Consider the following 22,164-nt stretch of genomic DNA (forward strand, 5'->3'; position numbering starts at 1 on the left):
CTGCTGCCTCCCTGCTTGACACACGCGTTCAGGATCACATGTGACATTGTAGCAACATTGTAGACAACGTATAGCCTAAGATAGCAACGTTAGTCAAGGTTGCATCTAGACATAGGCCCTACTCCCGCTTTCAGCTAAACGCCTTCACAAATATCTGAGCCCGTGGATCATATAGCAGGATAACCCATAGGATTTTCGATGAACGCGTCGTACTGGAGGCACTTGGTGGGGATGAGTTGAGTGAACGAGTGCACTGCGCGGGGACAGGGCGAAAGACGGGCCTTCGAATCGGGCGTCTATTGAACCCACGTGGCCAAGTTCCCACAACCTCGATAGGGAAGGGTGGCGACGAAAACCTCAACACCCACCGGTATCCTCAAAATCCTCAAGGCAACATGGTGAGTCTATGCCCATTTCTCGAGGGAGGGGGACGTCTGGAGGGCTGCGACGCGAATGTGCGGTCGAACGGGGTGATTTGGTGCAGGATGAGGGGTGGATGCGTTGAATAAGCTACGGATGACGGCAGACGTCCCTCTGCCTGGTGTACACCTAACTGGTCCCTCTGACATGCTGACGCTGATCTTCTCCCTAGACGAAAGGTCTGTCCCCTAGAGACGATATGGTTGGATGGAGAAACTGATGTTTTACTACTCGATGGTGCGTAGGTACCACGTCCTTCGGGTGCGTATCCATCTCCTCCACTCGTGCGAGTACCCTATATTGACCACGCACTTCTTGACGACCACAGTAAGCGGCACACCAAGAGCCACACCCTCTGCCGCCGGTGCGGCAACCGCTCTTTCCACAAGCAGCACAAGGGTGCGTGCTAGTCTGCCCCTTCCCCGCCCGGCATCTACCATCCGTGTATACTCACATACGATCCCTACTACAGAGTGCGCGCAGTGCGGGTACCCTCGTGCTAAGCTGCGGTCGTACGAGTGGGGTCAGAAGGCGAAGCGCCGAAAGACCACTGGTACCGGCCGGATGCGCTACCTCAAGGAGGTTTCCAGGCGGTTCAAGAACGGCTTCAGGTGCGTCCATCTTGCACGCGCGGCGCTAGCGATGCTCACAATTTTGCAGGGAAAACACTGTCGCCACCAAGAAGGTCAAGGCGAAGACGGCTGAGGCATGAGCACCATATCCCGCTATCGTTGCAACGGTTCTTCGGTTCATTTTCGTCTATGTCCTTGTTTGCTACACCCACGCACGAGCATGTACTCGTGCCACCACGCACGCGCAAAATCCATGAGCTATGTACCATGCGATATCTATGCTTCAATTCATTACCGCGCTGGCTCACAGAAGTCCGCCGGAGATGGCACTGAGATCGCTCTCGTCGCAAATGAAGAAGCTTTGCACACATGGTCCTACCTTACCGCTCGCTAGCAAGCGGTCCGGTTGTGTTTCAATGCCGCGAGGGCTCCGTCCATCTACAATATCGCATGCACGTAAAGGCGATGTACAAGACTAAACTCGAATCGTGCCGCAAGTTCTCATTACCATTCGAAGGCTTCGTCACCTAAGTCGTCTTCCTCCTCCCCGAGCAAGTCGTATTGATCGCCATTTGCATCGGTCGCCTTCAGCAGGATATCCCTGAGAGTGACACTGTGACCCTCATAGAACTCATCTTCGTCCCCAGAGTGCTCGTCCTGGGCAGGCACAGGAAAGCGTCGTACCACGTCCTCCTTGGGCGAGATCTCTGCATGCAGGTCATGCGTGTCGAGTGCGCTGAGCCTGAGTTTGGGCAGCGGCACGTCTATCGCGCGTTCGTGCCGTTCGATGTCAAAGGAAGGTCGGGGGATTGTCTTCTTGATAGTCGACAAGAGGGTACCTGCCGTGCCTTGCCTTGCCTTTGGCGTTTGAACGTTGTCTGCGAATGGTGGGGAACCATCCTCAACCGCTTCCACTATCTGACAGGGGCATCGGTGAGAGCCCCGTTACGCAATGCAGTTTTGGGTAGGAGTGCCCCGGACTCACTTCGTCTACCTCGTCATCATACAGATTACGTCGCGCAAGCAGTGTCGTACGGCGTGCTCTGGCAGCTGATGCCCTTCGTGAAAGCTTCGTTGACACCTTCCGGGCGCCAGTATCCACGTCCAAAGCCCGCGGCTCTTTCATCTCGCCAGAAATCTTAGGGTCGCGGTCGTGAACAGCAAGGTCTGCAGCTTTCGCGGGTTGATAACGATTGGCTTTGACATCGTAGCCGCTATCCTTGGATCCCTGAGATCGCCAATGACCCTTCCCAGACGGCTGAAGTAGCCGGCTTGCGGACGTAGTCGCGATGCTGACTGATGATGTAGCGGGCTCGTCCAAATCCAAGTCACTGTGAGACGGTGCCTCAGGATATTTGGGGAGCAGGGCGGTTCGGATCCGAGCAATGCGTTCCTCAACAACTGTGTCTGCCGGCGGCCCAAGCGTGGAGCTTGAGGGGACTTCGCTTGGCGCCTAAGGGAGGTAGAAGAGGTGAGGTCCCACAGGAGGGTTATTTCTGTTGCCCTGAGATGAAGTGGATGCTTACTCTGAAGTCAATGTGCATGCGTGACGGTGCTTCCCAGATGCCCAGGTTGAGGCTGGAGCCGGTCCCGAGAGCGGGCACCGCGTGCGCCGGTTGCGCTGAGCGCGAGCGCCGCTCCAGGTCCTGGCGGACGTTGTCGGTCCGTAGTGCAACATCAAGGAGGGCCTGATGAGTGCGCTGGATCGAGGCTAGTCGCTCTGACAGACGATCTTTTGTGGGATCCTGGGCGGAGTGTGTATTTGCTTCGGAGACCGGAGGATTGGCGGAGAGGCTCTTTGTCGGCGGAGAGAAGAGGGGAGCCTTGAGAGAGCGTACATTCGTTGGGTGGTTGGCGGCGGCAATCGGTAGTGGAGGGACGGTAACAGGGGTCGGTAGTGTGCACTACAATAGAGAGGATTGGCCGCTATTTCGGAGGACGCGTAACGAATCCTTGTGTGCACGCGTACATACCTGAACGTCCGCCTTATCTTGCCCGACATCGGCGGTCTGGAGAGGTCGGGATGCGTCACGAGTAACGGGGGAAGTCTGCAGCCCTGCAAGGTCTATGAGGAAGTGCAGAGCACGGCGGCCGTCTGCGTTCTTCCATGTCGCGCGGAGGAGATCATGCAGGCGTGAGTCTCGGAGAGCTACGAGGCGGTCTGTTGACAGGCTGTCAAACTTCGAGCTCGATGCGGCAGTCGGGTCTAGGAGGCGTTCCTGATTGGACGAGAAATTTCAGTGGGTACGGGGGCCGCGCACGAGCAGATGAAAAAGCGGCTCACGCGGAGGACTGACAAATCCTCTTGCTCCTGCACGAGACGCGACGCGGACTGTTCCCATCCACGTCGCGCGGATAGCGACGATTCCAGAAGAGAGACATATGCTTGTGGCAGGGTCTGCAGTGATTCCTAGTAAGAGAAGTGAGATGCGCGGCAAGCCATACTTGCTCGGCCTCATACAATACGCCTCGGCACTTCCGCTTGAGACACCGGGTCAGGCACGGATGGTCCAGGTGTATTGACGAAGAGTGCGTGTATGGACAGAGCCAGGAGCAGACGCTCGAACCTGCGAGACAGCGTAAGCCGGGATCTGAATATCCATTGAGAGAAGGTGGAGCAACATACCGCTCACCGCTGCATTCCTCCAGAAGGGATTTACGTACCACCACGTCCTGCCACCACCAGGCGTGCCTTTGTGGCGTGTCAGCATGTTTCACCTTCGTATCATCCTTGCTCTTCTGTCTATCTTCCGCATGGCTAGGGAATAAGCTACTGTGTCGCAGAGTCTCGAGATACTTCGCTAGTGAAATACGAAATGCGGTGGTGTCCGCAGGCTGTAGACAAGGGTATGTGGACAAAAACTGTAGACGAATTGATCAGCAATATCAGCCAAAGTAGGTAGCGTCCACGCTTACCGATCTAGCACGCCCCTTCCCGCCTTCCACCTTGGCTACTAGGAAGTAGGAGATATCCTCCATGGCCTTCGTGCGTTCCCGTATGCCGATTCGCGTGGGATCAAAGAGGTGTTCATCATATGCCGAAGGGTTCGTTGAGGGGTGGTTCAAGAGATGAAGATGTACCAAGATGAGCAATGTGTGCGGTAGGACGCTCATGATGGACCGGAGGAGCACCGGGGATGCAGGCCAGGGTCCAAATCTCCCGATCCGCGTACCCACGCGACGCGACGCGTCCGCACGTGAGTCGTTCTTCGGCCACCGCACTGGCAGCCACAGCCTGCTCTCAGCCACGGTCTTCACCCACCATTCGTCTCTTCGGAAGGTCCAGACCACGAACACCTTCCAAACGACCGATGCACCTACTTGAATTGACTTCTCAGACAAAATCCGGCTCGTCCCTGAACTCGCGTGGACCGCCCTCTGGGATCTAGCTGGTGTCTGTCACCAGGAGTTCGGCCAATACAACCTCACCGCACTCACGACCCTTAATCAGGGTGCGTCCATCCGTGCTCTGGATTCCTTATTTACCAGATTTGTATTAAAGGACTCGCGTCGCGACGGCCGCCTTGGCCCCCTTCGTCGACGTACCCTCCGTCACCTGTCCCCCAGGCCTTCTCCCGGCCACATCGGTCGTCTGCTACCCAACCTTCTGCGGCGCACCATGCGTTATCTGATAAGGTGCGCATCGTATCATCTCAGTCTGAGTTTGTCCATCGGATCCGACCGAGGTTCCATCTTCGTCGAGCGCTCCCAATGACAGTGTTACGGCCACAAGAACTACGGAACCAGCATTGTGGCGCCTCGGTGATATGCCTGAACTTCCCAAGGATGTGGGAGGAGACGCAATGTCAATGCAGCTGGTGGGAGATTTCTGACTTTCCCATCTGACTCGTCCTTCGCAGTCCAATCAAGACCGATGTGTCTTTCGCCCCTCCGGAGGTCCGCGACCGCATGAAAACTGGAACGTGTAAGGTCTGAGGGCCACCGTACGTCGTCGGCTACGAGAGACTACGGGCTTTCCTTCTGCGATTGAATTGTATCGATAATCAACCATGCTAGCGTCTCCCCCAGAAACAATCTACGCGGAAGGCGGAGACAACGGCGCGTATGTTACTAATCTAAACATGTTCCCCAACTCAATTGCTAATCTGCGTCACACCGTACTAGGTCCAGCGGTTCCTCGGGACATCCTAACCGTCGCTGCACATCTCCGATCCCGGTGAGAGGCGATACCTACCATTCAATCCGCTGCTTGTACCGCGTCACAATTACGCCCTTCGGATCTCCTTTCCGTATGTCGTAATTGGCACAACCAGCGATGGGGTGACAGTTTGGTGAGCACTCTGCACTTACGATGATTTGTCTTTCATCACGTCTCCGGATCCTGTTCTCGTGCAATAGACTAGTCACATCCTGATTGTCCAGTGATCCAGCACGTTGGGATCACCCCACCTTGCGGAGTGTCGTCTGGCTTGTTTGGCATACCGCGTTACGCTCTTGGGCATTCTGATATTTCCGTGCACATGGCTTGTGACCAATGGACCGCGCGCGTATCTTATCAGACAAGCGGTCTCAACCTTATCCTGCACTGATACGTAAATTTGGTGCAAGTTTCCAGGGTCGTCTTCGGCTACGCAGGTTCGTGTCGACTGTCCCATGCAAATTACAGTAATGATGAGGCGAGTGAGAATCTAATCCTACTGGCGCCCCTCACGGAATGGAGACACGGATCTAAATTTCATCAGGCCACGCCATGGCTTGTGACCGCCGCTGCCTGGAGTGGGAGGAAACAGAGACGGTGAGAGCTATACGGAGGAAATGTCGCCGCACTGAGGGCTTCGCTGAGCATGGAAGTAATCACGGATTTGTTAACCCTGCCGAAACGGGCAGGTGAAGCAAACAATTACCCAAAAGGCTCCCTTTGATCTCGGTGTCCTTGGTGGCGAGCGCTCCAGACCTGAGCGGAACACGTCTTAATAAGGCAAAGCGGCACACCAGCGGATAGATAAGATTTAGTCACCAGCAAATGGGTGAGGGACGTAACCAAGCTCCGAGCATCGCCTGACAATCTGGGAATGTCGTGTACGTGGTCCCGAAAATCATGGCTCTGCGATGTCCTCCGAGAGCGCAATATTTTCCACACAATGACTTACGAACGACGATGCTCGACGTCGGAGGGAGCTCGGAGAAAGGATGTAGCTGCCATTCTCGGGCAAGATTAGATAAGCAGCAGGAGTGATCACCGGGCGTCTATGTAATAGGTGGAGTGTGATTGGCTGGGTGGGGCTACCATCGCTATCTGCCGCTATATCTTTCTCGGACTCCCGACGATTCTTGTCCGCTCCCCTAACTCTTCTTCGACTCTAAGTCCTTTGTGGCCGTCGCGTCCCCGACCCCTTGCTCGCCAACTACCAACCTCTGCTCGCCTCCGGACAACCCGCGCAGGCCTGCTACGGTCCCCGCACGCGTTCAACACTGCTCAGTCAGCAGACTGCCAGCACACCTTCAGAGCGGACTGCTTCGACAATGCCTGGCCCCGTCATACTCGAGTCTCCGGTCATGAATATGCACAGCCCCGCCATGTCGCCCATCTCGCGTGTGCAGTTTGTGGGCCACATGCACGCCCAGCCGCCGAGCCAGTCCATCCAGGATGTGGCCACACCGTCCTCCCCTTCACGCGCTGCGTTGCAGCCTCGGAACGGCAACGGACCGTCATCTCCCTACGCCGTGGACCCCACGTTGCGCGAACGCAACGAGGGGAACATTGACCCCTCCCTCATCCAGCACGGCCAGGTGGACGTATCGAGTCGCACGAACAGTTGCGCGAATTGCGGCTCTAGCAATACGCCCCTTTGGCGCCGCGACGGAGATGGCAAGACGGTGTGCAATGCCTGCGGTGAGTCTCGCCTTCCTTGCAACTTCCCCTCTCGGCCCGTAGCGTCAGATATCGTCAGAGCACGACGGTCTATCGAGATCCTCCCAGGGGCACGTGTGAGAGGCATTCGAAGACCAGACGCTTCCTCGGTGCTAATCATATCGTGTCCTCGCCTCTGACGCATGCCTACTGAAAGGGTAGCGCATAGATCGTCGAGCGCGCGGCGTTCTATATGTTCGGGCATGTCAATCACCTCTCCCTTCTCCTATCATTGCCTTGACACGTTTACTGATGCCCGTTTGCTCCCTCTCCGCCCCTCCATCGTCCACCACCTCCGACTGCATCGCCTGCATGTAATGTCGTGTTGCTTCCCGCGACTATGATATTATCGCTTGGGTACGGTGCTAAAGGCCTTTATTACAAGGCCCACGGCTCACCTCGTCCCGTCGCACTCAGACGGACGTCAGTAGTCCCTTCGGCCACTCACCCGAACGCAGACCCTGTCGACGGCCTTTCACCCTCGCAGTCACCGTTGCGCATCCAGCAATCCACAACACGAGACCGATCCCCCCTCTCTACCGCTCACTCTGCTTCACCTATGCCGACCACAGCGGCAACATCCCTGCCTTCCGTGCAGGCCCCACAACAGCGTAATTCACCGGCTTTGCCGCCTCAGGCCAAGCCCAATGCCCAGGTGCAGAAACCAGCACATCCGCCGGGGACATGCCCCGGAGATGGGCGTTGCGACGGTACCGGTGGCACATCCGCGTGTTCTGGCTGTCCTACTTACAACAACGCGCTTTCCGCGCATCTTCAAGCTGTAGCTCCGAGCGGTGAGGGCAATGGAACGGCTGCCGGTGCACCACCACCCGCAGCACAAGACCTCTCTCAAGGCCCCGCCAACGGTCAACCACCGACCCACTCGACAGTTGGCGAACAACCACCCATGGATCAAGGCAGCTCCTCTGCCAACGGACGAGCGCGGATGCGTGGTCCCGTAGGCGCACTCAGTTGCGCGAATTGTGGCACAAGCACGACACCTCTGTGGCGCCGCGACGACGCAGGCAACAACATCTGCAATGCATGTGGTACGTCTCCTGTGCACTTGTACTCTGTCTCTTTCCTGCCGGTATCTTCTGCTCGATTTTATCTGCCAGCTTGCATGCTGTCCCTCGCTCATTCTACCTTACGGCCGCAATGAGCTCAGCAGGTGGAAAGACGCTCTGATTGGCCGACGGTTTGCGCTGATTAGCCGCTACTTCATCCGTTATCTGTCTTGTGATACGCCCTGCATCTTATCTGATTACAGATGCTTGATGGTTGCTGCACACTTGGGCCGTCCTTGCGCTTTATGGCAGACAGTCATGCGCGAAATAACCATTGACGCAGGGGAGATGCTGTCCGGCCTTCACCGAGATGCGTACCATGGTGCTGGGACGCGACTTTCATGGTTAACGCGCTTCATATTGCATGCGCGGGAGGTCGAAGAGCGGCTTCAAATTGGGTAAAGCGGGGACGGGCAGCGCCGGAGGTCGTTCGGTTCCATCTTGCGTTCATCTTGACTCTGACGCGCCCTCTTTTTTCCTCCTTTGAAACTTCCCCGCTGCCCGGACACTGTTACTCCCTGATTTCTACTCCATCGTGATCTGGACGACGTCGCTAATCACTTCATTTCCTTGCCTTCTCCCGTATCGCTTAGGGCTTTACTACAAACTTCACGGAACGCATCGGCCCAACTCGATGAGGAAAACCGTGATCAAGCGGAGAAAACGCGTTCCGGCCGCCGCTGGCGCTCCTGGCTCTCCAACTCAACAGGATCGCATGTCCGATCAGGCGGCAGCAGAGGTTCTTGCCAGCGTACGAGGAGGTGCGAGCGGGGGTGCTGGGACGCAGGACGAGAGCGAGGAGGACCAGCCAAAGCGCAAACGCGCACGCAAATCTCGCGTGTCGAGGAAGGAGGGGGACGACGGGATGGACGTGGACGAGGATGATGGGGATGATGAAGACGTGAAGACTGTGCGTAAACCCAGACGCAGTCGTGGCAGTGCGGTCGCTGGCAATCGTCGCGGCAGCTCGCGAGAGTCGGCCGCTCCTGTGGTTTGGGGCGAGATCATGCATCCTCAATCCATGGCTGAAGCTGGTCCGTCGGCTTCCCCGCACGCATCGCGTGCAGGGTCGACCCCTGCTGGCGCACCCCATGGGCATCCCTTTCCCAACCCTCACGGCGGCTACAACCTTCCACCTCTGACGGCCGCTATCAACGGGGAGATGCCAATGGCGATGGCGATGTCGATCATGAACATGCAGGGCGCGCCGGTTCCTGGCGCGACTCCCAACTACGCACGGTCCGCCTCTCAAGGTGCCGGTGCCCCGAGTAGGACGCATTCGCCCCTCGCTGGGCCCGGCATGGCTGCCCCTCCTCAGGGCTACGTCCTTCCACCCCTCGCGCATGGTGCCCCGCCCCCGCCGCATACCTTCGTTCATCACCACCCGCATGCCTACTACGCTCCTCCACCGGGTGGTCAGCCGCCGGTTCCTTCTACGCAAGAGCTGGAGCGGCATTACAACGAGCTGGCAGAGCAGAGGCGGAGGCTCGAGGAGATGATGGAGAAGACGGACCGGATGATGGCTGGTGTCAGACGTGGTCTCGACGATATGCGCATGAGCCAATCCGCGCAGGCTTCTCCATCGCAAAGCCAGGCGCAGTCCAGTCAAGCTGCGTCTGTGCCTCTCAGCCGGGGCGAGCGGCCGACGTCGAGCAGGGAGAGCATATGGCCTGTTGCTCCGCCCGAGGCGTCCCCGCGTGAAACGAACAAGTAGAACACACGTACTGGCACTCGAACACCGTTCACAGTTTTTTCAAAATTTAGGTATTCATGTTCAATGACTGTCGGTTGTGTCGTCTCGTATACTATACGCGTTTGGCGGTTGTTGGTATTCTTATCTACATGGACGACACTATTATATGGTACCGTATAGTCTCCCCTTCGTTCTTATGTCGCGTATCCGTATGTTATGTGTATATCGAAGATGGCAAACATATAGATAAGATAGCAATCGTTTTTGTTCCTCGGGATCGCGCTCAATCTGATCAACGAGCCAATTTCACGTGCAAGAGGTCAGGCGACTGAACAATTGTACCCCGCGAGGCTGTCGGCCTCGACCCTTGTCCACTCTCATACCACACTCAAGCCATGGCCCTCGACGAGGACGAGTCTGTGCGCATCGCCGTGCGCGCTCTGGGCGATATGAAGAATGGTGGATTTGCCTCAACATCGACGTGTGAGTCCGTCGTGCTCGTGAAGACGTCGACTAATCCGTTCACATAGCGGTCCAGCCTACCCCCGCTCTCTCTGTAACATCAGGGACATCCTCTCCGTCCTTGCCTTCTCCTGTCTACGAGGGAGAAGACCGCATTCTGGGGTCCATCGCGGCAGACAGTGAAGATCGCTTGGAGTTGCGCCCAGATGATGCCGATTTCGTCTCGCGCATGTCCAGCTTGCCCATCGTGAACACAGCGTTGCGGGCGTATGAACAGAGTAAGGCGAGCTCCAGGGTGGTGAAGGTATGTGGTGGTGCTGGCTCATGCATGCCCCGCACTTACTGAAGCCGTGCAGTATGGCGCGGAGATGATGGAATCCTCCGTCAAGTCTATCTCCCGCCCTGTGATTGACCGCCTCCCTGTGGGCCAGATAGACGACTTCGCGTGCAGGCAGCTTGACAGGGTGCGTGTTTCACCTCTCGCTTCATCTCTCTCTACTTGTTCCGGCTGCGTGTACTCCTGCGAGGCTCTGGCGCTTCCGCTATGCTCTTGATCCGCGTGCAGAGCTTGGGGAATCTTTCCTTGAAAGAGGTTGGCACCTCCTGCCAGTAGTCGGAAAGGCCACGTCCTACAGTACGTTCTCACCAGGATGACGCAGCGAATCCCATATTCAGACCATGAGGAGAGGCAGTCGGATCGGGTTCGCATTCGCCTCCGTGCATGGGTCGGTCCATAACAAGGTGCTCAAGCCTTGTGGAGTCAGTGAGTTTGCGGCTTGACAGCAATCCACTACTGTAGCGTGGAGCAGACGGAAGACCTATTTTCTTCTCATAACTTGTGCGCTGCATGACAATTGAGCTTTGTTGACACCCTCCCAGCTTGAAAGCTACAGACGACGAACTCCGAGTCGAGATCGCGACAGCGATCGAAGTCGTAGATCGAGCAACTCGTACGATGACTCGAACACTAGTGGATCTCCCGAGAGGCGTTCAACGAGAGATGTTTCGATTTCGAGAGAGAGGAGCGAAACAATCGATAGATGGGCGGAAGGTACGGTCATTGCGGACCGTCCAATCTCGGAAGCTCATGACAATTCAGCGGGTCCCTCGTCGTCCCAGACGATCCCTGGTCGCACTCACAGCCGCACACCAACACCGCACTCGCCTACATCTACGAGGTCGTCACATCCAGACGCAGAGGTCGATTCATCTAGTTACCAGTATCAGCGTCAACGTGGATCAACATCTACTGCGTCTTCGCCGACTATCGAAAACCACCAAGTTGCACAACGTAGTCGATGGCAAGCCATGTTACTCGAAGCAGGTGGCATAAGTGCTGCGTTCAGCGAAGACAGCATGAGGCGATTGCGATACTGTCTACAATGGCTGCAGGTCTGCATAACATGGTTTATCAGGCGCTGGAAACATGCTGACCGTTCCTCTGTAGTACGCTACAGGTCATATCGACGCCCAGATCCTCGTTCTCCGGAACTTCGTTACCTCTCTCCAGACAACAAGCCCTTCGGCGGCGGCCGCTGCAATATCCGCTCAGCACCTTCGCACACTCAACGCGGCCAAACGCGACGTCATTGACACTATCCGACAAGTGGTAGACATCGTGAGCAAATACGCCGGGGGCGCTTTGCCGGAACCAGCCCGCACCCGCGTGCGGACGTTCATCCTGCGCTTGCCTCGCCGCTGGGCGGAGGCTTCAGGCGCTGATGCCCACCACCATGGCCACGGGAGTGACGGTCGACCGAATGGAGGTGCGGACAGAGTTGACATGCGGCGCAGTGCAAACGTCGCCCCGTACAGCTACGGCCCCGGCGAAGCAGGGCCATCACCGCGGTCCCGCCCCCCGTCCCGTGCGACGTCGCCTGGTCATACTAGAGCGCATTCGCGACAGGCGAGCGCACAAACGGGCGCCCCATCGGGTATGGCCCCCACCACAGTTGACTCCGCAAACCAGGCCGCTCAGCGCATCATGACACTCGCGACCGAGAGTTTGGACATGCTGCGCGGCGTCACTGCCGTGGTTTCTGAAAGCCTTGAAAGAGCTGACGCGTACGTATTTACATGATCTCCCTTTAGTGCCACACTCACCCACGCAAATTTGCTTGTAGCTGGGTGGAAAGACTGCGCGTAGTCGGTTTGCAACGTCAAAACGGGGAGGCCGGCCCTGACGCGAGCCTGGATGCTCTGCCTGACATCGACGCCGTTCTCGACCCGCAACTGCGAGCCGAGACCTTGCACACTCATCGACAGCTGTACTCCCATTCCCCATCGTCTCCCCTCTCTCCTTACGCCCCGCTATCTCCCATGTCAGCGTCTGGACGCTCCACGCCGGCGTACGTACCATCACGCAACAATTCAAGCTCAGCTCTCAGCATGGGGCCACCGGGCTCGCTTTCGAGCTACTACTCAGCGACTTCTCTGGACGCAGGCGGTGCAGCCGCGTCCCTGAACGCTCTGTCTCTGACGTCACAATCTGCTGCGAGCTCTCGTTACGCTACCCCGAAGCATTCGCATTCTGCGTTGCCGTCGGAAGGTGACGGCGATAGTCCAGTTTACATGTCGAGGAACAGGGCTGGAAAGCGGCCTGTGGATAGCAATGGTGACGACCCAACCGTCGTGGCCGCCACCGCCCTAGCTGGACTCGCTGGCTCAGCGAAGAGGGTCAAACAAGAACCGGGGAAGGACGAAAGAATGGACGTGGACCCTTAAACCTTGCTGCGCCCCTGCGATTCAACACTACAATGAACTGTTGTTTTGATTCGTGACTGGCGACTCGCACATACCAACGGCGGCCTGTGCTGTGTGCGGACATCTCCCTTGCGCTTTCCAATCAATGTCATACGTATTACTCGTTTCCTTTCTCCTCTTGCTATCTCCTGTTCCGCTGCTTTGTTTTGATGCTCGACATATCGAGCCCCCCGGACTACTGAACGCATATCTAACATCCCTGTACTCACCTCAGACTGTCCACCTATCCATTGCTGCTATCGATATTGTTTCTTGTTATGAATCCAGACGCAGCCCACCTCGAGTGAGACTTTGCAAACATATGGGTCGGTCGAGCGACGAACCTCCGCGTGCATACACCAAAGTCTGCAGCAATATTGTATTGGGTATCCGTGCAAGCTCTGGTAGGATCGGACACCAGCGACCGTGTATCATGAAGTAAGTACCAATCGTGATGCACAGTTGCACCTATGTTGTCGGTTCATGACATGGACTAATCGAGCACAACCTACGGGACTCCTTGGGTTCTACCCTGTCCGCAATTGGCATAGATGAAGTTTCTTGCTCCGTCGACCTCAATTCAAGAAAAGGATTCCTCACTGCCAGACCACCACATTCATTCCACCCGGCTCATGATGAAAGGCCCCTCCAGCGGTATTGCAAGGGTATTTGCGGTCCGCACTCGCCAAGATCCAACGAAGTTCCGCCCTCCGACGATGTAGCCGCGAAAGATGTACACGCCGAAGTGGCCGGGCGGTCGTTGAGGTACACGGACGAGAGCAACGAGACCGTCCCATTGACGAATGCGACCATAGCACTGGAAATGATACCAGGCATCGCCATGGTGGGGTCGAGTCTGCAAAGGAAGGCGATACATAAGATAACCCAGCTGTGACCGTGAAGCCCATAAACGCCGTACCTCGCCGGTGATGATGATATCCTGGACGCCCACGCACGTAACTTCCCTCCCAATCGTATACTCTCCTTCGTAATCATCGTCCTCCGATGAAGACGGGGAATCTTCCCTCAACACGTCACCGAGCAAGTTGTCAACGTCTTGGCCTAAGACAGCGCTGATCGATGATCGCGTGTTCTCGAGTTCTCGTTCGCCGTCTGCGCCCGGGGAGTGAACTCGGGACTTACGAGAAGGTGAAGCGCCACCCGACGCTTTCTTCTGGTGTCTCTCCACCTTCGCAGTCAGTATCGCGTCGGCCGCCTTCTGTTTCGCGACGCAGACATTGCAGGTCTCCGGGTCGTGCGAGTTCTTCCGACCCTCGACGTAGGTCTCATATACGGCTGCTGGTTCACTGAGACGCTGAAGATCGCGCAGACGCACGATGCCGTTCGCTTCACGGAGCTCATGAGAGGACGGCAACCAAGCATGATTGATGCCGTCATCGTTATCGTTAGGTTTTCCGCCGCAAGGGGCACGTCGAGCAGGTGATATAGAGTGATGTTCCCGAAGTTGTAAGTAGACCGGGTGCATGAAGACGTGTGGATTCTCAGCGGAGAAATCAGCGGGAAAGTTGACGGATCGGACGGCCGCAAAGTATTGCTCGGGATGAGGGCTCTAATACGAAACTAATCAGATTCAGCATTGAGCTTGTACAAGTGAACCACCCACGAGGTGCAAACCCTTCCAGAGGCCGGTGAGGGTCCCGAATTCGTAGGTGGCGACGAACATCGGCCTGGGGCGGTACGGGTCCACGCAACCTATCAGGCGATTGTAATCGCACTCCCACCTCGCGCTAGGGCTACGCATGCCCCTTCGCCACCGCGGCGCATCCTCTCGTTCGCGTTCTTCGACGCTGAGGTCACGATCCCAATCCCAGTCGCCCTTCTCCAACAACTTCACAGGAGACGACGCATTGTACTCCTCGAGATCAGCTCGCGTCTCGCCAACGCCCGTGCGTCCACGAGACTCCGCATCGGCACGGTTCGCTGGCATATTCGGTGGGATGATTAACGGTTGCCAGTACAGCGTGAAGAAGAGCAGCTGAGCCCCCAGAGCGAGAAGTGGTTCGGTAATGTATAGCTGATTGCCGTAATGCTTGACTGAGTGATCTTCGGGGATGCGGTACAACGGCCAGAAGCCGTGCGGCGTGGGCACTTTCTGCCGTTCGGTGAGCAGTGCCCTGTCCGGCCGCATAGGCAACACGAAATGACAATCTGGTGCATGAAAGGAGGGATACCGGGGAGCTATGAGCGCATATGGACGAACGAGTTCAAGAATAGCGGAACGTTGTTCGTTTGATAGAGCATAGAGTTTATCTATCCACGCATTTGTCAACGAACGTACGGCATCAGTGAGGCACCAACCTGAGCTCAGTCTATACCAGAACAGCCATATGGCAAGGGCATTTACAGCACTCTCCTGGGGCCAGTCATCGGGTTCGTGGACCTCCCACAGCTTTTCCAGGATGAACCGACGTAAGACATCGTCTAGGCCTGCCCAGTCTAACTGTTCGCCATTCTTGCCGTCGTTCTCCAAAGCCATCAACCAAGCGGTCCAGAGATCATCTTGAAGAAACTCGGATTCGAGGTCACCACGACGTAAACGCTTGAGAGCGATGCAGCACTTCCTAAGCTGTGCGGCGTAGTTCTGGGCATGTAGGTCGTCGCTGTCCATGCGGCGACGGGGAGCACGGATGTCGAAGTTGCTTTGGTAGATGCGTGCATAAAGCGTCGCACAGTGCGCGAACGAGAGCGAGTCGTGGATTTCCTTGCACGACAGGAGCAAGGAGACGATATCTGAAGGCGGGCCTGCAGGCGTGCGAAGGAGTGCAACCTGCAGGGCGACCTCCACTAAGAGCTCGAGAGGGAGTGTGCACAAAGGCGACGACTGGATCGCCATAGATCGGATGGTAGACGGGGTGGACATCACGCCGAGGCGGCCTTCAATACGGTTCATTAAGAACCGGCGGCAGGACGGCGGCTAAGTGGCCGGGCCCAGGCAGGGTAGGAGGACCATACGCTGGGAAGACCGGAGGCATGTCAAAATACTCTGTCATCGCCACCACCTCTCCCCGCTCGTTTGATCGGTGTCTTGTGCAGAATATGCTGCAAAAGGAAGGTAGAGCCCAGTGTGTTTGATGACCTGCATTGGATTGATCGGCTTCTGCTATAAGTAGAATCTCATTCCGGCCTCTGCGTCGCGTCGTCGGTCCTGGCTCGCGGGAGAACCTGGGGTCCATGATGGCCTACAGTGATTTGATGCAGCGTCACTCGCTCTAAAGCATCAGGGCAAGTTCGGGAGGGATGCGACAAACTCTGGGGCATAAAGCTCGTGCGCAGGGAGTTGGAGTGTTGGCACCACTGATGGGAATAGAGGACGCCCCTCGTGTCACTGGGCTTCCGGATTCAATGCCAGCATGGTGATTCTGAGGCACCTCAAAGTCAGCGAAGCTTCGGAGATGCGACTGGGATACGTACATCCAATGCAGGGACGAGAAGATACTCGTTGATTCTCCGCTCGGAGGGCATGCCATCTATTTTCTCCCTCTTCGGATACCACACCGAATATCCCTTCTCCGGTCCACTTTAACCCTCAGCAATACACCTCGTTGATCGAAAACTTGCATATATACGCGGCAATAGGCTACGGCAGCATTGTCGTCGCATCACGCACCCGAAGCTCCTCTTCAAATGGCCGTGTGGGCATTCGCACTGCGGACTTTATTGGTGCCGAAGTCGTCATCTCTCCCGCCCTTTGCCGAAGAATATCCCGTCAGGGCATCAGCAATCCTGAACGTCTCGTTCGACTACTCACGAAGCGCTTTGCGTGTCGCTTACGCCCGACAAACTGCGCTCGAGTGCAATTTGTAGTGCGACTACGAAGTCTGCCCTGACAAAGCGAATGCAAGCCTACGTGCGTGGATATCCAGATCAAGGCAGGTTCTCGTAATGCCGTGGCATCATCATTCAAGCCTTGTATGTGTTCACGCCTGCGTAACCGCATCGCATTCGACCTATTGCTCCATTGTCTGAAAGGCGATAATGAGTTGTCAGGCACACCGTCAACCGTCGTCGTGAGATGTGCAACCTCACCGGAGACCCGTTGCTTTCATATCACATCGGGTAGCTTGAGGAGAATTGGTATGTGGGAACCTTGTCGAACGTGCTTGGTCTCGTGGATCGTATTAAGCTTCGACGGGGATGTCACATCTCCTTGATTCCGTGAACCCATGTCTTCGGCGAGCATTGCAAACGTCGACTCGTTGTTGTTGGGTGGTATTCTGCACGGATGCGTGCATCGCCGCATTGCAGAACCATGAAGAAATGATCCTGTCATCCGTGAGAACACTCTTACACAATCCCGGACGTATGATGATAGCTTACAAGCGTCTTCACTTGAAACGGTTCGTTTGTGTATGCATGGCCGATACTGATCATCCGACGGACAGTCATGGTGGATAAGTTAGGAGCCCAATAAGGGCATATGAATATAGCACCTCGACCGCCCACCCCCAGCCCGCCCCGGAGCGCTGTGGATAGCATACTTCCAGCAAGGCAGATTGTCGTACGCCGTGGACCCCTGCGGACGCGCTGCGGCAGTGACAGTAGGTGGCTATCAAGTGATCTGAGTTCGGCCTGTCGGGTAAGCGACAATCGCAGCTATGGAAGACCAGCACGCATTGAACGCCGTCGTCGACATGGGTGTGTTCAGAAGAGAATGCCGTCGCGATTGACGCCTACGTAACACGGAGACATATTTGGCACGGGCGCCCGCCAAAGAGCGCGCGACTCACCTGTTCTGGGCCGTTCACACTTTTGTCGGTGGACAGTCGTTGCGAAGAGGCCTGTCATCGTCAGTTCAATGTTCCGTACGTAATTTAGGGTCAAGCCTACCCCTCGCAAAGGGTAGGCCTGATGGTGGTGGGACGCCTTCGTGACGCCGTGATTGTCAACTCGGGGGGCTTGTTGAGGTTTTGACTCTGAGCAGACTCCAGGCATCAGCCTACATATGCAATTATGCGCATGAAATCCATCTACACAATGCAAAGCCTGTCTCTGATATAATGCAGCATATGAAAGTCTGTAAACACACCAAGAACTTATAGATCACAGAGGCACAAGCGCGGGACGGCCCTGCCCAGTGCTTCATGCGTCGTCGTGGAAGCCACCCATAGCCCGAATAGCTTCAGCCAATCGCTTGTACTCACGCAGCAGTTCCCCCACTTCAGATACCTTGATGTCGTCCTCGGTACACGACAAGAAGTGCGGATTGGGTGGCGATACTCGAATGGCTATGGGTGACGCCGCACGGGAAGAGATCGGCGTATCGAAGCGGTTTGTCGTCGGAATCGTCGTCGTCGCTGGAAGGAGGAGCGAGGAGCGACGGGAACCTGGTGGCGAAGCCTATATGAAGCCATCAACATCAGTAATTTGCACATGAGCTATGACAACGATAACATACTTTCGCCGCTTCGTTCTGTGCACCCTGAGACAGGCGTGATAGGCCCGGCATACTGGCCAGTCGGTCTGTCAAGCTCATACGGCCCGCACCGATGAACTTGCGCTTCCCCTTGCCCTGTCTACTCCGTCCGCTCATCATACTCTCGAAACTGCGAATGCTGCGAGCGTCGTGGCCATATTCTTCGTCTTCCTCGTCTTCGTCTTCATCGCCTTCCTCCTCCGTTGTGCCCTCTTCGGACTCAGTAGCCTCTTCTTCGGGTACCCTCATGGAGCGACTCGAACCTGGCCTTGAGGGGACCTCGATCATCTGCTGACCACTTTCTTCACCTGTGCCCGACCGGCTGGCCCGGCTCCCGGGCAACGACGCGGCAAGACTTGCAATGGAGAAGCCAGTGTCACGCCGAAGGATACCGAAGCCCGGACGCGAGGTTTCTTCAGTCGTCTCTGCAGCTAGTGTGGTAGCTGTAGCTGGAGTCTGGCTCTGGCCAGGAAGTAGAGAACGCAAGACGCCAAACGACGAATCGACCACGCCGGAGAGCACCTTGTTGGCGGAACCAGTGATTGCATCGACCTGCTGCTCCACACGTCCGCGAAGGCTAGCTGGCATAGCTTGAGGAGAGGGGGGTTGTGCCCCGCGTACAGAGCGCGCAAATGGTATTGGACTGAGCTGTGCGGGACTGTGCATGAAGGTTAACAACCCTGTCGAATACCCGAGAAGCAGCCATAGAGGCGAAGGGCATAGGATGTGAACCGTGGCGAGTGGAAGACATACCTCAGAACCGTGTTTTCGCTGTCTCCCAGACCCAGAGCCACCAAATCCACATTCTCCAAGAACTCGGCGACGGCCATGAGGTTGATAAGGCAGTAGCCTTCTTCACCGCCTGAGGCGCTCTCCCTGCGGAAGCGTTGGATGTACAATAGGTTTGAAACGAGTCTCGGCGGGTTCGCCTTCACGACGGCAAAGATCATCAAGGGGAGAATGACATCCCCAGATACCGGCGTAGGAGAGGACGTCCGAGATGGCGCGGTGTGAATGGGAGAGGTGCTTCGTAGAGACGCAGAACGAGGAGGGACCAAGTCAGGAGAGACAGACGAGGCGTCCTGTGTTGCCTGCACGGGCAGGGACCATTCGCCCGAGGCAGAGGAGACATCGACGGGCGAGAGCACTATTGTTGGCGAAACAACTGGCTGTTCAGGTATTGGATCGGGTGCTCGTGTATTAGCAGCTGGCACTGCGGTGGCGGTCGTCGTCAGCTCTTTGTCCTCGACGTCGTTGTCATCTTCGGCACTATATCGCCCGAACGTGGTTTTCGCGCGAGGTGTCTTCCCGTCATCGATGATCTCGTCTTCAGGCTTGAGTCCGATTGGAGGCAATTTGGCCAGCCCGTCTGCGCCATGCAATTACAGTGAGGCCGAGTCGGCGAAGACCTAGCGTAACATACCGACGATAATCTTATGCACCGACACCAGCACTGCGGCCTTCTCTGCTGGTGAACGGGCTACTGTATCGAGTTGCACAAGTGCTGTTCGCCGATATCAGCATCAGCAACTCAATCAATGATACTCCCTAATCATGAGTGACCACTAGGCAGCCGCAGCCGGCGTAAAGCCGCGCAGCCAACCCAATGAATGGAAGGCGCGAAGGTACTCACCCTTCCCACATTTGACGACTACTGCCTCCACCTCCTTGCCAGAGTTGCCGACGTCCACGCCGAGATGACCAAGACCTAGGTCCAAAAGGTTGACCGCCGCTATGCGGCTGGAAAGGGCCTCGTCATGTTCAGCATCATCGGTGCTTGCGGGGAGGAACAGTCTACACAGTTGCGGCGCTCCGTCAGTACTTCGCCGCTCTGACATCGAGAAGTATCAAATATTAGGGTCCCCGGCGCCCGATGAGACAGACAGCAGACCCTGAGCCACGGGGCGTGCCCCAGCTCTAGCTCGTCCGAAGGATATTCGAAACCAGATAGCAAAAGGTACGCACCTGTCATACAGAAGACAACACAAGACACGCTCGACGGCATCCATGATGACCCTAGTCTGAGCTGATCTCTTCTCTTCTTCGCCCATTTCCGCTTCATCGACTGCTGTTTCCTCTGTGACGTCGTCTGTCTCGCTGTTCTCTTCACTGACACTCGGAGGGCGAGCGTCCCCGCCATCCTCCTTGGCGTGCTGCGCACCCTTACCATGTCCTTTACGTAACTTGCGTGTACTCTTCGGAAGACGCGACCAGAGCATGTCCTCGAGCTCTATGTAGAACTCCTGAAACTTGTTGGACATGTCTTCGGCACGCTCCTGCAAAGGGCTCGCGGCAATCACCCACTCACCACTTCCCCTTCCTCTGCCACGCCCACCTCCGCTGACGGCACGAGCCACTGGGCCGCCAGGGTCCCCTCCCGAGCCAGGTTTCCCAATAGAGGGTTCCTTGCCCCCGGTGTTGGTAGCATGAACGAGGGGGAACAGTGGCTTCGCAAATTGCTCAACGCGTTCTATGGCCCATGATGGGACGGCTGCTTCCCCCAGCACAGCACGTATCTCTCCGAGGAGCGCATCGGTTAAGGAGCGACCAAGGGCCGCACGATCGATGCGAGTGGATATAGTAAAGGCGGGTACCTCAAGTGAGTGTTCGGCAGGGCCAGTACGATCCGGGGACAACGCTGGTTGCGATGACAGAGACCCTGTAGGCGAGGACCCTGACGTGTTCAGTGAAATGGGATTGGGTTCGGAGTGGAGAGGCGTCGGAGCTGTCGACGGACTAGCTGGTGGCGTGGCACGACCGAACAGAGAAGCAAACGGATTGGAGAGACGTGATGCTGGGTTCGCGGGACCACTGAGAACGCGCGCACCCGGCCGAGGGGGAAGCGGCGGTTTGAATGTCACAGACGGACGTGGTGGTATGGGAAGCGCTGGGGCGTAGGAAGGTGTATTGAACCTCGGATATTGTGGTGGGGTTTGTACAGATGCAGTAGAAGAAGATGGGGATGGCGGAACGGCGACAGTTGCTTGGAATAGTGGATTTGGTAGAGGAGGCAAGGCTGTAAGTGCCGAGGACCGTGCAGCCGGATTGAGGAGCGCTTGAAACAACGTCGACGCCGGTGGTAGAGTAGAACGGAATGTTAGTGTAGTACTTGCACACCGATTAGTGTCGTAGACGGCATTCAGAAGGACTCGCTCACTCCTTCAGTGTGCCTTGCAGTCCGGACAGGGTAACGATAGGAGCATTACTCCGGCCACTCCCATCACATAGTGCGATGTGATCTTTTATGAACTCTGGGGTGATAGGTTCGCTCGAACGATGATTGTCTAGAGGGAGGAGGAGTGTGGCCTGACAGGTCAGTTGATGGGCACAGTCAGCGCGGTATTTGAGATCGAGGTGTCACAACGTACTTTACTGAACGACAGTGCACCCCATATCTCATTCCATTCGGGTCCATGATCAGTCTCAGTACTCAACCGCTCGAGGATTGCCCAGCCCGTGCTAGCCGTATCCAATCCAATCCGCTGGGCAGCGGCCTTTAGGTTCATGATCTGCAGCTTGCTGGTAGCATCGCTGTGCGAGGCATTCTGCGGCCCTGCGGCACTCATGCTTGGCTGCATAGTCGTTCCGGTGGTCGCAGATGTAGGCGTGACTCTATGGCGAGGAGTGTAAGGGACATAACGAGGCGCTCCAGAGGCCGATTCTGCGAAAGTGGTCGTCGGTGGCGAGCCGGGAGTTGGGGAGAGAAGGGGGTGCGTAGGAAGGCTTTCATGAGATGCAGTACGCGAGATAGATGGGGTACGCCCGATCGAGCCAGACGGAAACAGTGTGTCTCGTTTCGCAGACATGTCGTGTGCAGTAGGGTACGGCTGAGCACGACTCAAGAGGACGTAGCTCGAGTCCAACCTGAGACACGATCGTTTTCTCAGCGAATCGAAGTGCAG

The 22,164-nt window shown here is 56.5% G+C and overlaps 6 protein-coding genes across 6 annotated transcripts; 3 read left to right on the forward strand and 3 right to left on the reverse strand.

The window, feature by feature from the left end:
• The first annotated feature begins 238 nt into the window (after window positions 1–238).
• Window positions 239–1,325, forward strand: C8Q71DRAFT_745292 (60S ribosomal protein L37). The gene is made up of 6 exons (XM_047922991.1): window positions 239–398; window positions 593–599; window positions 666–681; window positions 749–819; window positions 893–1,031; window positions 1,081–1,325. The coding sequence occupies exons 1-6, from the start codon at window positions 396–398 to the stop codon at window positions 1,130–1,132; spliced, it is 288 nt and encodes a 95-aa protein (XP_047781642.1). The 5' UTR covers window positions 239–395; the 3' UTR covers window positions 1,133–1,325.
• Window positions 1,326–1,365: 40 nt separating this feature from the next.
• C8Q71DRAFT_745295 (uncharacterized protein) lies at window positions 1,366–4,133 on the reverse strand. The gene is made up of 8 exons (XM_047922992.1): window positions 3,909–4,133; window positions 3,619–3,854; window positions 3,454–3,559; window positions 3,277–3,402; window positions 2,966–3,211; window positions 2,519–2,896; window positions 1,978–2,445; window positions 1,366–1,910 (listed from the first exon to the last, which is right to left on the reverse strand). Exons 1-8 carry the CDS (start codon window positions 4,104–4,106, stop codon window positions 1,497–1,499), a joined length of 2,172 nt encoding a protein of 723 aa, XP_047781643.1. The 5' UTR covers window positions 4,107–4,133; the 3' UTR covers window positions 1,366–1,496.
• A 2,071-nt stretch (window positions 4,134–6,204) lies between these two features.
• C8Q71DRAFT_745316 (uncharacterized protein) lies at window positions 6,205–9,914 on the forward strand. Its single transcript, XM_047922993.1, has 3 exons — window positions 6,205–6,846; window positions 7,236–7,913; window positions 8,525–9,914. The coding sequence occupies exons 1-3, from the start codon at window positions 6,477–6,479 to the stop codon at window positions 9,643–9,645; spliced, it is 2,169 nt and encodes a 722-aa protein (XP_047781644.1). The 5' UTR covers window positions 6,205–6,476; the 3' UTR covers window positions 9,646–9,914.
• A 65-nt stretch (window positions 9,915–9,979) lies between these two features.
• On the forward strand, window positions 9,980–13,149 carry C8Q71DRAFT_745322 (Opi1-domain-containing protein). The gene is made up of 6 exons (XM_047922994.1): window positions 9,980–10,107; window positions 10,155–10,390; window positions 10,443–10,550; window positions 10,966–11,478; window positions 11,534–12,150; window positions 12,210–13,149. Exons 1-6 carry the CDS (start codon window positions 10,020–10,022, stop codon window positions 12,808–12,810), a joined length of 2,163 nt encoding a protein of 720 aa, XP_047781645.1. The 5' UTR covers window positions 9,980–10,019; the 3' UTR covers window positions 12,811–13,149.
• A 155-nt stretch (window positions 13,150–13,304) lies between these two features.
• Window positions 13,305–15,682, reverse strand: C8Q71DRAFT_892723 (uncharacterized protein; the record flags this gene model as incomplete). The annotated part of the gene is made up of 5 exons (XM_047928696.1): window positions 13,305–13,684; window positions 13,748–13,941; window positions 13,972–14,398; window positions 14,453–15,099; window positions 15,148–15,682. The coding sequence occupies 5 exons, from the start codon at window positions 15,680–15,682 to the stop codon at window positions 13,445–13,447; spliced, it is 2,043 nt and encodes a 680-aa protein (XP_047781646.1). The 3' UTR covers window positions 13,305–13,444.
• A 2,246-nt stretch (window positions 15,683–17,928) lies between these two features.
• C8Q71DRAFT_703402 (uncharacterized protein) lies at window positions 17,929–22,068 on the reverse strand (the record flags this gene model as incomplete). The annotated part of the gene is made up of 7 exons (XM_047920318.1): window positions 17,929–18,186; window positions 18,245–18,920; window positions 19,016–19,631; window positions 19,686–19,766; window positions 20,379–21,370; window positions 21,420–21,568; window positions 21,631–22,068. The coding sequence occupies 7 exons, from the start codon at window positions 22,066–22,068 to the stop codon at window positions 17,929–17,931; spliced, it is 3,210 nt and encodes a 1,069-aa protein (XP_047781647.1).
• Between the last annotated feature and the right edge of the window lie 96 nt (window positions 22,069–22,164).

This window comes from Rhodofomes roseus (genome assembly GCF_022264815.1).
Source record: "Rhodofomes roseus strain CIRM-BRFM 1785 chromosome Unknown C8Q71scaffold_5, whole genome shotgun sequence".
Lineage (NCBI taxonomy): Eukaryota > Fungi > Basidiomycota > Agaricomycetes > Polyporales > Fomitopsidaceae > Rhodofomes > Rhodofomes roseus.